The sequence below is a fragment of the Hippocampus zosterae genome, chromosome 1 (assembly GCF_025434085.1).
Source record: "Hippocampus zosterae strain Florida chromosome 1, ASM2543408v3, whole genome shotgun sequence".
In the NCBI taxonomy this organism is placed as follows: domain Eukaryota; kingdom Metazoa; phylum Chordata; class Actinopteri; order Syngnathiformes; family Syngnathidae; genus Hippocampus; species Hippocampus zosterae.
Window position 1 is genome coordinate 3,670,445 of NC_067451.1, and position 13,335 is coordinate 3,683,779.

The 13,335-nt window shown below is 45.3% G+C and overlaps 1 protein-coding gene across 5 annotated transcripts in view; it reads left to right on the forward strand.

The window, feature by feature from the left end:
* Positions 1-13,335, forward strand: part of sorcs2 (sortilin-related VPS10 domain containing receptor 2) — a 90,464-nt gene that overhangs the window by 69,641 nt on the left and 7,488 nt on the right. For all 5 annotated transcript variants that reach the window (XM_052062373.1, XM_052062368.1, XM_052062375.1 and 2 more), the window contains 14 exons: positions 1,922-2,086; positions 2,157-2,230; positions 2,785-2,849; positions 3,599-3,717; positions 4,070-4,159; positions 6,291-6,470; positions 7,742-7,888; positions 8,547-8,649; positions 8,750-8,826; positions 9,693-9,784; positions 10,282-10,389; positions 12,312-12,432; positions 12,513-12,646; positions 12,723-12,842. In XM_052062373.1, the coding sequence (XP_051918333.1) occupies positions 1,922-2,086; positions 2,157-2,230; positions 2,785-2,849; positions 3,599-3,717; positions 4,070-4,159; positions 6,291-6,470; positions 7,742-7,888; positions 8,547-8,649; positions 8,750-8,826; positions 9,693-9,784; positions 10,282-10,389; positions 12,312-12,432; positions 12,513-12,646; positions 12,723-12,842 (1,595 nt within the window). The remainder of the gene's footprint in view (positions 1-1,921; positions 2,087-2,156; positions 2,231-2,784; positions 2,850-3,598; positions 3,718-4,069; positions 4,160-6,290; positions 6,471-7,741; positions 7,889-8,546; positions 8,650-8,749; positions 8,827-9,692; positions 9,785-10,281; positions 10,390-12,311; positions 12,433-12,512; positions 12,647-12,722; positions 12,843-13,335) is intronic.

A 13,335-nucleotide genomic window follows, 5' to 3' on the forward strand; every position in this document is an offset into this window, starting at 1 on the left:
CAGCCAATATGTTTCATGCATAAGGTGCGGGAGGCTAATGCACTTGTGGTGTCGTCAAAGCGGGTGTCAAGAGCGCCACAGTTTGCATCCAACAACTTGGCCAAGGTGTCGGACATGTTGGCCTCACGTCACGTGTGTAGCACAACATGCGGCGTCGCTCACTTTGCCCGCCGCTGGCCTCATCTCGCTTGAGGTTAGATGGATAGCACAGGATAGCTAGCTAGCGTAGAAAACTAGCTAGCTTAGATAGCTCGCTAAATAGTGAGCTAAATAGCGAGCTATCTAAGCTAGCTAGCGTAGAAAACTAGCTAGCTTAGATAGCTCGCTATCTTAGATAGATAGATAGATAGATAGATAGATAGATAGATAGATAGATAGATAGATAGATAGATAGATAGATAGATAGATAGATAGATAGATAGATAGATAGATAGATAGATAGATAGATAGATAGATAGATAGATAGATAGATAAAAACATTTTTTTTTAATTGGCTAGTTATCGTTGCTACTCGGGTAATATTGTACTTCATAAAAACATGACTAGAGCACCCAACATTTGTGTCCACTATGTGTTTACTGTTTTACCAGAGAATCTTGAATCAAGTAAATTAAAAATCAAACATTGATCATGATGCTAAAAAGAGTTCACTCATGTAGTGTTTTATCTTCAACATTTGTTGTCCAAACTGCTTCACCAAGCCCCATATTCACTTTTTTGAAAGCTAACGCAGCACCGTCATCCTACAGAAGGGTTCCTTTTTAGTTTTAAACCACTTATTTTAACCTCCAAGTTCCCTCACCGTACACCGGCCAATGACAGAACCCAGATGTTCTTTTGCACCAATTTTAAATCCATCCCCTTTAAGTTTTACCAGCTGCTAACTAACGTTTTTCTTTTTTTTTTTTCTCCATCTCCTTTGCTAGGTCAGTGTGAGAGGCCAACAGCTAGTAAATAAATGTGTTGTTACACTGCCTAGCTGGGCTTTATTGGCTGACTGCTTAGCGGTTGAATGTAATGCCCATTTGGACACCGCATGCCTTCACGTGTGACGTGCACTTCCTACGTATATAATGCATGCAGTTCACACATTTAGTGCGGGGGCCCGTGAAGCTAACAACAAAGAGGACGTTGTAGAGCGGGAGAGAGAAAAGGCGGATATGACACTGTAAGGTGGTTCGTGGGGGGGGCGGTTATGGCCAACACAATCATCCTTTTTGTTCTCACTCTGGACTTTGTTGCTAGCTTGCCGCTTGGCCTGATTCCTTCTGCAATGTCGCCATATGTCACCCATCCAGAGACGTGAGTGTCAACACCCAAACAGGCCTCTGGGACAAGACACGAAGCAATATGACCTGTTCTGAGTCAAATACAAAAATTCATTTTTTCATGGATAATTCGTTTTTTTTTCTTCGAGTCACCACTGACTCGTACACAGCCCCTGGAATGACATACATAAAAAGAAGCCCCTTCGTATTATGAAATCCACCGAGTCCCGCCAAAGTGCAGCAGACAATCATTCATTGAAATGTCTCAATTCTTCTCTTGGATCATCAGTGCAGCACTAATATTGGTTCTACGTTGAGGATAAAGAATGAAGGATGTTGAATCCGGTTATATTGTCTCCATATTTATGCTGAACAGTCAATTTGTTTCTTACAGGGTTCAAGCACCGCAACATAGTTGCCTATTAGCGTTACCATTAATCTCGTAATCTGGTGGATTTACTTTATAAATAAACAAAGTGCCATTCTCTTTGTGCCCCCTTTCTCAGAGTGCGTCCTATCGTAAAGTGTGTTGAGTACGTGACCGCCACCGTACGACGTTTGCACTTCAAAGCGAGAAAAAAAAATCGCTCGAACGTCTGGTATCCTGACCGACTTACGTATTTCTCGCCTGCGTCTTTGCCGTCGATGCACAGGTGGTTCTCGTCGGCTCGTCCGTGAACGAACGGGACCAGATGCTGTTCATCAGCACCGACGAGGGCTCCTCCTTCCAGCGACAAAGCGTGGTCTTCACCCCAGTCACGCTGGTCTTCCACCCCAAGGAGGAGGACAAGCTCCTGGCCTACTGCAAGGACGGGCGGGTGCGCGTTGAGACGTTTTCAGATGAGCTCCGATGCACAAAATGTCTGACTTTGACTCTCGTGTCGCCAGCTGTTTGCCTCCACGGATTTGGGCCGCAAGTGGACTTTGCTTCAGGAGCGGGTGACCAAGGACAGAGTATTCTGGTCAGTTCAGTCACACCCCCACACCTTTTTTTGCGGGGGGGGGGAGCAGTGAATGCGTTCTCCTGTTACTTCCCGTGCAGCCAGTTTTGCTAATTGCTTGTAAATTGTAAAGAACAAATGAAATGAAGTGCTTTGTTTACCCTCAATACAGACACGTATATGCTTTCTTCAAGGCATATACTGTAAGTGTGTTGTTAATAGTGCGTGAAAAAGACTGTGTGTGTGTGTGTGTGTGTGTTCTTGTACTCACAACATTGTGAGGACCGGCATGAGTTTTTAACCAACAGAGTGAGGACATTTTGACAAAGTGAGGACATTTTGGCCGGTCCTCACTTTGACACCCTCTGTGTCAAACCCGTGCGTGTGGATATGAGCGCTTGACTGTCTATGAGAGAGATTCTGTATGAGTGTCTTAGCCAGTATGCCGAAGTGTGAGACAGAATGTGTGCATCTCTGGGACGGTGGAAAAGTGCACGTGTGTGACAGTGCGTCAGACACCTAGTGAAAGGATTTCGCTTTATTTGTGTGTGTGTGTGTGTGTGTGTCCATCCTAGGTCGGTAACGGATGTGGATGTGGATCCTGATCTGGTACACATGGAGATGCAGGACACAAGTGGAGGTACAGTTTTTTTTTGTTTGGAATGGATGTCAAGATGATGCTATAAAATGAACAAAAGGCAGGAAGTTCATTTTCCCTCTCGCTTTTCGGCATCCCAGCCGTGCTCGACCTTGTTGCGCGCACAAAACGTCAAGCCAGAATAATGCTGAGGGCCACACAACGGCCCGTGTAGATAGCAGTATCAGCTGACTAGCAGATGGACTGGTTAGCGCTTAACTCCCCTCCTGGGGCAACACAGCAGAGTGAGTGAGTGAGTGCGTGCGTGTGAAATTTGTCGACCACAAGCGCAACTCATCTACTTTGTGTATCCTAATCCGTAATCTCTGTCAATAAACCTGAGACGGCAGCACTCCGCCATCCCATATGGACTCATAAATCGCAAGCCGGAAGGTTCAAGTCCTGAGTTAAAAAGTTCTCAGGAAAGTAAATGTGCAAGTAAGGAAGAGAAAACCGCACAAAGAGGCTGCCCGCAATGTAAAAAGGTGTCATCCCGCGAGAGGACGTCCGCTTAGGCCAGCTGCCCAAGCGGCGGAGCTCTTTTCTGGGGCGAGGCAACGCCACATGGTCCCCTACCAACCCCCCCCCCCCCCCCCCCCCCCCCCGTTTGCCTTCATTGACCCTCTTCGTTTGCTGGACGATAAATCAGATCTTTATTATATTCTGTGTAACTTGAACCTAGCAAGGTTTCACAATCTATCCTTCAGTTCAAAGCTTTTCTTTGGGGGCTGGGGGGGGACGTGTCATTGCAGGTTACCTATATGTGACCTGTCTCATCCAGAACTGCTCCGACAAAATGGTGACCGCTCAGTTCTTGGGGAAAATCGACCACAAGTCTCTGTCGGTGCAGGGCGACTACATTTTTGTCAAGGTAAAGCGCGGCACAAAAAAACAACAACAGCGAAGACTTTCATTTTCTTTTGGTGGCCTTACAGCAGACCAATTCGCCGTTCTTACGTTGGTCTCGAATCTAAATAACATCTGTCCAAAGGAAAAAGTGCTGATTTTGTGATTTTGTAAAAACTGTAGTGGAAATCTTATCGAGCCACTGTATTTTTGATGCGTCTGTCGACTTCTGCAGCTCTGATTACGACACACCAGAAATGATCTCGCCTTGTCTGTAAATTACTTTCGGCCTACTGTGTTGTTGTTGTTGTTGTTGTTGCAGCGTAATAATAATAATCGTATCGTCTTGTTCGCTTCTGTTTCTCTTATTTTCCCAGGTGACCACAGGGAATCGCACCAAGCACTACGTGTCGTATCGACGCAACGAGTTTACCCAGATGAAGTTTCCCAAGTATGCCTTGCCGAAGGTAAAGGAAGTTTAATGTCTTCATACCGTTAGCATAGTAGCATAAGTCAGGTGTGTCAAACTCGTTTTTGTCGCGGGCCACATTGGAGTTACCGTTTATCTTGGAGGGCCGTTATGAATTTTGGAAACCGTGTAAGTGCTTTTCAATCCCCTCCACATATTACATGCACAGCGTACAACAAATGGATGAATAACTAGTTTTAAAAATCAGATGTCAAGAATAATGACTCTTATTGTGGATTACATGTGACAATTTGGGATTTTAATTCAGACGTTAGTAAGCATCATGGAACTTGACATGTTCGATTTGCTTTCGCGGGCCACATAAAATGATGTGGCGGGCCAGATCTGGCCCCCGGGCCTTGACTTTAACACCTGTGCCATAAGTCATTTTGAAGTTGTTTTTTTAATCCGTTTTTCCCCTTGTTTTCCTAAAACATTCACAAATGTCAACCGTGCTATTAGGCTAAAGATATGGTGGCTAATAAAAAAAAATTGTGAACCATTGACCGCCCCCCCCGGCCCCCGAAAAAAACATCCAAAATCAAGGGGGTGTATTTTACACAAGTACACACAAAATTACAAAAATTTGTCACATTGTATTGACATTTAGTGGTGCCGAGAGGTTGTGGGAAGGCAATGTGTGCTGCAATTTAATTCTAGTCCCAAAAGTTTCAGGACCCCTACCCTTTGAAGAGAAAGAAATTAGCACATTTTTCACTTTTTCAGCACTGAAAACCGCAGGCCTCATAATGGAGGATGGGATGACGCATTGGATTTAGCGAGCTTTGGCCAGTTTATGAGGTCTCAGTCAAGTTGGGAGCAAAGGAGCTGACTTTCACAAGATTTCAATCGATTTCACCTCTTTGCTGGCCAGCTTCCACAAATTGATCACATTGATCCCAGGATTCTGCACAAACACGTGTTGCGCGTTGTTGTTTATCCCCCCCCCACCCACCCACCCCGCTACTCGAGGGACAAGCCGAAGTCGCGACAACATTGACCTGGTTGACTTTAAAATCGGCCGTTTAAAGTACAAAGCACACAATAACCTGCTCTGCCAAAACATTCAGACGTTTTTCGAAATTCGGGAAAGCAGCTCTGAATTAAGAGGTACCAACTTATTCAAAAAACTCAAAACAAGAACAAACATCAAGCAAAGAAGTGTATCGAGCAAAGGTGTTAATCTGTGGAATAATCTCGAAACGGACCTGAAAATGAGTAAATCGCTTGCTGAGTTCAAAAACAAATTCAAAAAAAATAATTCCACCACCTGGTGGAAGAAACTGTTTTTGAGCCTGCTGGTTTAAGCACGGAGACTCCGCAATCTACTCCCCGACGGCATTTATTGAAGGAAAAACAAAACCACTCAAATAGATGACTATTATGTTGTCTGTCTACATGTGTTGATGCACCGTTTGTGTTCAAATATCTGATTCTATTCATTAGCTGGAAGGGGCATTCAACTGTTGTGTGTAGCGGGGTGTGCATCTCTTGGCTCGACTTGATTCAATCTCGCCTTTTCAAACTTCTTACATCAATTCGATTTGGCGCAACTTTGCTCCAACAAATAGGTTCATTTTACGACATTTAGTTAAATAAGCATTTGCATGTCAAATGCAAGAGTGATTTCCACTGGCCCGCTAAAACGCCGGTCGGAGCCATGAAATATTCAGAGCGTCGATGGAATGGCGTTTCGTGTCGGCAGCTTACGCAATGACGATTAAACGAGCCTGGCTCAGACGTGACACGGCGCGACGGGGGAGCGCTTGATGCCGCCACGCAAGCCTGAGTACTATTGAAGTGTGCTGATTGAACGCGGCGCTCGGGGGAAATGTATTTCAAGCCACGGAAAGGCGGGCCGAGGGGAATAAACAACTTGGAGTCAATCACTGCCATTGACACGCTGTCAGTCGTTCAAGCGGCTTTCATGACAATACGCATACGATGTATTTTGGTTTACGCGGCGGTCACTCATAACAAAATAGAATCTGTTTAGGCTCTCTGTATACCGTTTACGGTTTCTCCGTTGCAATGGTCGTCAATAACCGCGCCGTGATTTTGTATCACGTAAAAAGTAAACGCGATTTGTTGAGATACGTCATCAGTCGTGACCTTTTTTCCCCACTTAGGATGTTCAGATAGTGAGCACGGACGAGGAGCAGGTCTTCCTGGCTCTGCAGGAGTGGTACCAGACGGACACGTACAACCTGTACCAGTCGGACACACGGGGGGTCTACTACTCCATCGTGCTGGAGAACGTCCGTAGCACCCGGCAGCCCGAGGAAATGGTCCTCATCGACATCCTGGAGGTGAGACCCGACATCTGGAATCGCTCCATGAGAAAGTACGGTGTTCCATTGCAACAGTGATCCCATACGATATCGCGCTGATTTTATTTTATTTTTTTTTCCTCGCCAAAGTGCTGTATTTGGAATAAAATGCCGAATGACTCCGAGGTTTTTTTTACATGGCCGGACGCATGACTTCTGGTTCCCGGCGCGACGTCCACCAATGATAACGCGAGTGGATTTATCCTGCGAGCTGATTGGCTGCTCATCTAAATATATTTGAGTTGAGTTATCATATACATATCTGCTGCTCGGAGATAGCAGGGCAGCAGCTAGCTAGAGGCTAACAGCGGCTACACTGTCAGTTAGTTACTGTATAAGGTTTTCTAATTAAAGATTGAAGTATCTCCGATCAGGAGAAAGAGAGAGAGAGAGAGATGAATTCTTATCTGTTTGAAAGTGCCCTCTAAATACATTTGAGTTGAGTTATCATAAACATATTTGCTGCTCGGAGATAGCAGGCCAGCTGCTAGCTAGAGGCTAACAGCGGCTATACTGTCAGTTAATTACCGTATAAGGTTTTTTAATTAAAGATTGAAGTAAGTATGTGTACTGCTGTAGTCTTTGTCTCAAATATGTCAAGTATAAATCCTGTTTACAACTTTTAAACATGCTGTATCCACATTTACACAAAAGCTCCGGTTTTTCACTTTTCTCGGCAGGGCCTCGGTCCCCATTAACCGAGATAAGTGAAGGAACGCTGTTCTTTGCAGATTTTTTTTTCTTTTTAAATATTAATTCGGTGCTATGGCCACACAGGTCGCACATGCCAAAACCCACACCTGGTTGAAAAACGATTTTAAAAGTTTTCATATCTCTGATCATAGTTCGAGTTTCCCACTTTGCGGCAGATTGTCCTGTTTGTGTGTAAATGTCCTCACATTGTATCCGACCGTCCAAATTTTGCGTTTAAATCGTCATGTTGAACTGTCTACGAAACGGTAAAAGTGTCAGCGGGGAAGTTGCTTAGGTTTAGCTTTAGCTTGGTTAGCTTGGTTTTATTGTTTGGTGCTTTCTACCGCCTTTATTACCGATTTGTCTTACTGTTTATTGTGTATGTTAAATCGCTCCATGTACAGCACTTTGTATGCAGCGATGGCTGTTTGAAAGTGCTCGAGAAATACTCTTGACTTGACTTGACTTGACTTTTGCAAGTGGATCGGAAATGTATCCGTGTAATAAACAAGTTTGGCTGCGCTTTGCTTTTGCGGTGAACGATGTTTTAAATGCAGGTGCGCGGGATCAAAGGGGTCTTCCTGGCCAATCAGAGGGTGGACGGCAAAGTGAGAACCGTCATCACCTACAATAAAGGACGAGATTGGCAGCCCTTGACCCCGCCTGCCACCGACATGAACGGAAAGTCAATCACCTGCAAAGCGGTAATGGCGCTCGGCACGTACGACGTATCTCTGCACCCAAAAAGTGGTCTTTTTATTCGGACATCCGGACGTTAACCAATGGATTCAAATCATTCCACCTTTTTTTTTAGGGGGGGCGGGGGGCCTCATTCAAGACATGTTGAATGATTTTCCACATTTTCCATCAAAATAATTTGTACGGATATGAATGTAGACATTTCCCAAATGAAACTCATCCTTCCATATTTCAAGGGCTCCACCTTGACAAACAACGGTTCAGCTCATGGGGGAGGAGGGAGGAGCCTTTTGGGAACGATTGTCGACATTTTCACAGTAATAGTTGACATATTTCCCTCCTCCTTCCACGTATATCAACCACTCCAATTTCCGAATGTCTTCCTGAACTATTTCTGACCTTCCCCAAATTTTCCCCACATTTTCATGGTAAAAAATCTCAAATGAAGAGACATTTTCCATATTTGCCTCCTTTTTCAACTCTTTTATCTCATTCGGGATCACCGTAAAATTCCCAAATTAAAGACATTTGGACAGACTTACCTCCGCTACCTTCCACATTTCGGCCGTTCAAGTAATTCCACGAGCAGTAATCCAGCTTGGGCTCTATGGCACTCCCCCCCCCCCACGTCCCCCAACTTAGTGTTTCCTTCCTCCTCTCTAGCCCGACTGCCACCTCCACCTTCACCTACGCTGGGCGGACAACCCCTATGTGTCCGGTACTGTCCACACGAAAGACTCTGCTCCGGGTCTCATCATGGGAGCAGGTGAGGGTTTATTTATTTATTTGTTTGTTTGTTTGTTTCTCGTCCCCCCCCCCCCCCCCCCCCCCCAGACTTCACAGACTTTGCGATTATTTTCCGTCAGGTAACCTTGGCTCCAAGCTGGTTGAGTACAAAGAAGAAATGTACATCACGTCCGACTGCGGGAAGACATGGAGACAGGTACATCACCGTCGAGCCTCCGCGCATCCATCGGCCGGCCGAGCTGGAAAATGTCGGATACTTGTGTGATGTCAGCTGTCGCTTACCTATGGGATGATCAGGAAAGTTTTCACCGACTCTCCGTTGGAGGGGTTAAGACTTCCTTTATCTCTCGCCTGCTCTTACGCCGTTAACGGAGGGGACGGGAATTTCCTCAGCCGGGATTCGTCTTAAGTTTCTCACTACCTCAGTTTTCAGAAGTCGGTCCTGTTTTAAGCCCTTTCCTCCACCTTTATTGGTGAACCTTAATAAGAAATAAGGCGAACGTCGGGCATCAGAAGATTTAATCGCGAAGCAATAATTCAAACGATCATCATCCATCAAAGAAAATGGGAGCATGTTGAGTTGATAATCGTCAAAATGGGGAAAACGATTGCAGCAATTAAACAATAAAAAGATCAAATGATTAAGTTGTCATTTTAGAAGATTTGAATAAAAGAACAAAATTAATAGAGTCATCCGTAAAAAAGAAAGGGTGGAAAGCGTTTAGGTCATAATCTTACATTGGGTGAAATCAAAAGTGATGCGTTCTTAAATGACACGATACTGCTTAAATCACACGAGTGCGAAGAAGTAAGACACACGATAGGTTCGCTTTCTAATCTTAGTTTACCACATTGTCGGTACAATTTAGTCCAAATGTAGACCCATGCATAACTCGTCAGTGCCGAATTAAAAAAAAAAAAAACTAAATTAGCTAATGGCCAATGTACTGAATGTATGTTATTATTTTTTAAGATGTGCTATTTTATTACTTCCCACCATTGCTTATTGAAACCGGAGCTCACCAATTTTCCGACTCATTATATCCCCCCGACCCCCACAAGGTTTTTGAGGAGGAGCATCACATTCTGTACCTCGACCACGGCGGGGTTATCGTGGCCATCAAGGACACCTCAATTCCGCTCAAGATACTCAAGTAAGCATTCTTGACTCATCATAATAACGAGCAAAGAATGGATGTTTTATTTTTTCAAAGTGAAAATGTTCCTTATTTAAAAAAAAAATTAATAATTATAAATTATTATTAATTATATAGAAATTAAAAATATTTTCCGATTTCATTTCAATTGAAAAAGATTTATGTAACATACTGCCCTCTTGTGGCCACGGTACACGCGTCAGGAAGAAGAGCACAATGTCCAGTGAATTGAACTAAAAAAAAAATGTTGCAAGAACTGGTTAGTTCTTTGCCTATATTCCATGTTTTTATTTGCGTGTTATTTTCCCTGGGATAGGTTCGAGCACACCCCCCCCCCCTTCCCCACGGCCCTCATGAGGATAAAGCCGTTTGCAAAATGAATGAATGTTATTTTCCCTACTAACAAAACCGTGCACAAGTGACTTTGACCGCAAATGTGGTCACGGAACAAATTCACCTCCTACTGTTCACTACGACGATTGCTCTCCGCACAGGTTCAGTATCGACGAGGGGCGCACGTGGACGGTCCACAACTTCACCAGCACCTCCGTCTTTGTCGACGGGCTCCTGAGCGAGCCGGGAGACGAGACCTTGGTGATGACGTGAGTCAATCGCGCGCATCTCACCTTTGTTTTCCTTCCACCGCTCGAAATAGTCCACAGAGGTGTGTGGGGGGGTCGAACGTGAGTGTGGATGATCGTATCCCTCCTCTTACCCAAAAATCAGCCGTGACCTAATAAGAACAAGCTGGATAGAAAATGGACGCTTGGATATTATGGGTCTTGTTGTCGGCACTCCGTGTATAATGGATCAGCCGCTTCAGACTGATGACTAATTATCATCCAGAGCGGAAAATGAAGTGGGACTCCTTTCCCTTGAACCTCCAGACGATCGCTTTTTCGCTCTTGTCCTCCTCACTGCGATTGCTTGTTACGAGAGACCGTCGTGGAGTCTCTCTCTCGCTCTTTCTTTCTCACACACACACACTACAATCGCACATCCCGTCAATTCCGCCTCCACCTGCCAGAGAGCATGGCATCCAATTTCTTGCTATTGTTCCTCCAACGAAGCCTTTGTCCCATCGAACCCCCCCGGCCCCCAAGGTTTCTTTCCGATTGGGAGCTAGGGTCCATTTGAACACTTTACACCAACCCGCCAAGTACCGCTCGACCCATCAGTAGATCACATTAGCCCTGGAAAACCCAAGAAGAATGTATAATTCTTCTTTGGAAAATGATGAATTATACATTAAATGACTGCTATACAGTATGTTCACTGAACATTAAAATATATGTGGTTTTTTTTTTTCAAATATTCAATGCTTTAATCCTAATTTAGGATTAGGGCCAAATTTGACCCTTTGGGATTTAAGGGTGGCATTTGAGTAGCAGAATTTATAGGGGCCATATTTGACATATATATATATATATAGGGCGGCCTGGTAGTCCAGTGGTTAGCACGTCGGCTTCACAGTGCAGAGGTACCGGGTTCGATTCCAGCTCCGGCCTTCCTGTGTGGAGTTTGCATGTTCTCCCCGGGCCTGCGTGGGTTTTCTCCGGGTGCTCCGGTTTCCTCCCACATTCCAAAAACATGTGTGGCAGGCTGATTGAACACTCTAAATTGTCCCTAGGTGTGAGTGTGAGCGCGGATGGTTGTTCGTCTCTGTGTGCCCTGTGATTGGCTGGCAACCGATTCAGGGTGTCCCCCCGCCTACTGCCCGAAGACAGCTGGGATAGGCTCCAGCACCCCCCGCGACCCTAGTGAGGATCAAGCGGCTTGGAAGATGAATGAATGAATGAATGAATGAATGAATGAATGAATATATATATATATATATATATATATATATATATATATATATATATATATATAAATGATTTTTTTGCCTTTTCTTAACATGAAAAAACAAAATTGTGTTTTGGAGAAGGGCGTCAATCACTCGTAAGTAAAATCAATGTCCCCCATGAAATGGATACTTATTCCATTTATCTGTTCCAGCCCCCCCGGCCCTCCCCAAAAAAGACGCCACACAGGATTTCTATAACGGTTTTCCAGAAGTAAAATGTCCCGCTGTAATATTATGTAACACAAAATAGGAGATGGGGATCTTTCTGGTGAAAAGGTGCTTTTTGAAAGCCACAAATGTTGCTGATGAGCGCCCACCAGAGTGGAAAGTCCTCACGTCGGCTCGCTCTTTCCCAATCTCTGTCATCAGCAAGTGAGCTGGAGTGCAACCTGTCACATCTCTTCTCGCTCCAACGGCAGATAAGGTCGGATAAGGCCCCCTCGGCTATATAACGTGCCGGGAAGGTCACAGATCGACTCACAAAGACTCACTTTTAACTTCTGGGGATTTTCCACCATCACGCACGCGCGTGATGGTGACGAGATGTGGAGGTTGTCCAATACGAATTGGAGCAGCGTTGCCGAGCCAGATATTTTACTTGAGCAAAACGTCACGGCAGGCCGCGCAATACAAACGTCAGACATTTTTGAAACGGCCTTTGTGCTTGTTTGGCCGCAGCGTCTTTGGCCACATCAGCTACAGGTCCGACTGGGAACTGGTCAAAGTGGACTTTCGGCAGTCATTCCCTCGCCAGTGTGCAGAGGCCGATTATGAGTCCTGGCAGCTCACTGACCTGCAGGTAACACACACACAAACAAAATGGTGGCCCAAATCTTGAGCCAACGAAGCACTTGCTTACTTGGCATCGTTTCCTGTCAGGGCGAAAAGTGCATCATGGGTCAGGAGCAGACTTTCCGGAGGAGGAAAGACACCGCGTTTTGCGTCAAAGGAAAAAGCTACACTTCGGCACTCGGGAGGAAAGCCTGCCAGTGCACCGAACGGGACTTCAACTGGTGAGCCCGTAAAGATCGGAAAGAGCCCTGAGGACCGAAGGCTTCATTTTTTTTGGTCACTTTTCTTGGCATACAGCGACTACGGTTTTGAGCGATCCCTCACAGAAAGCGGACGATGCTTTGCTGACTTTTGGCACCATCCGGACTCGCCGCCGGAAGACTGCCAGCCGGGGCGAACCTTCGAGTCCAGCACGGGGTCTGTGCAACAACATGGAATGCATTGCCTTTGTTTTGTCTTTGACCACTCCGCGATCACATCACACCGAATCTCACAATCACAATTCACCGAATATCGTGACAAAAACAAATACGAAAAATGAAAACAAAATACGCGGTCGTTGACCATGACTTGTGCCAAACAACCAATTCGAGGGTGAAATCAAACACTGACGCAACGGCGGGCCAGCTAGCTGGCCCCTGCGAGGACAAATTTGAAAGTCCCATGGCTCATATCATTGAAGTTACATAAGCCAGCATGACTGGTTCTGAAGGCCCCGGGCAGATTAGCTTGGCACAGAGTTAGAGGCGCCCCAAGTCCAGTCCTCGAGAACCCCTATACAGCCTATACAGTTTTAGATGGCTGGATCAGGACTCACGGGGACCAAACTTGGGCACCGCCTGGCATAGAGGTTGAAATCTGATTGGCCAAAAAAAAATTAAATAAAATCTAACGTCAGTGTGCAGATGAG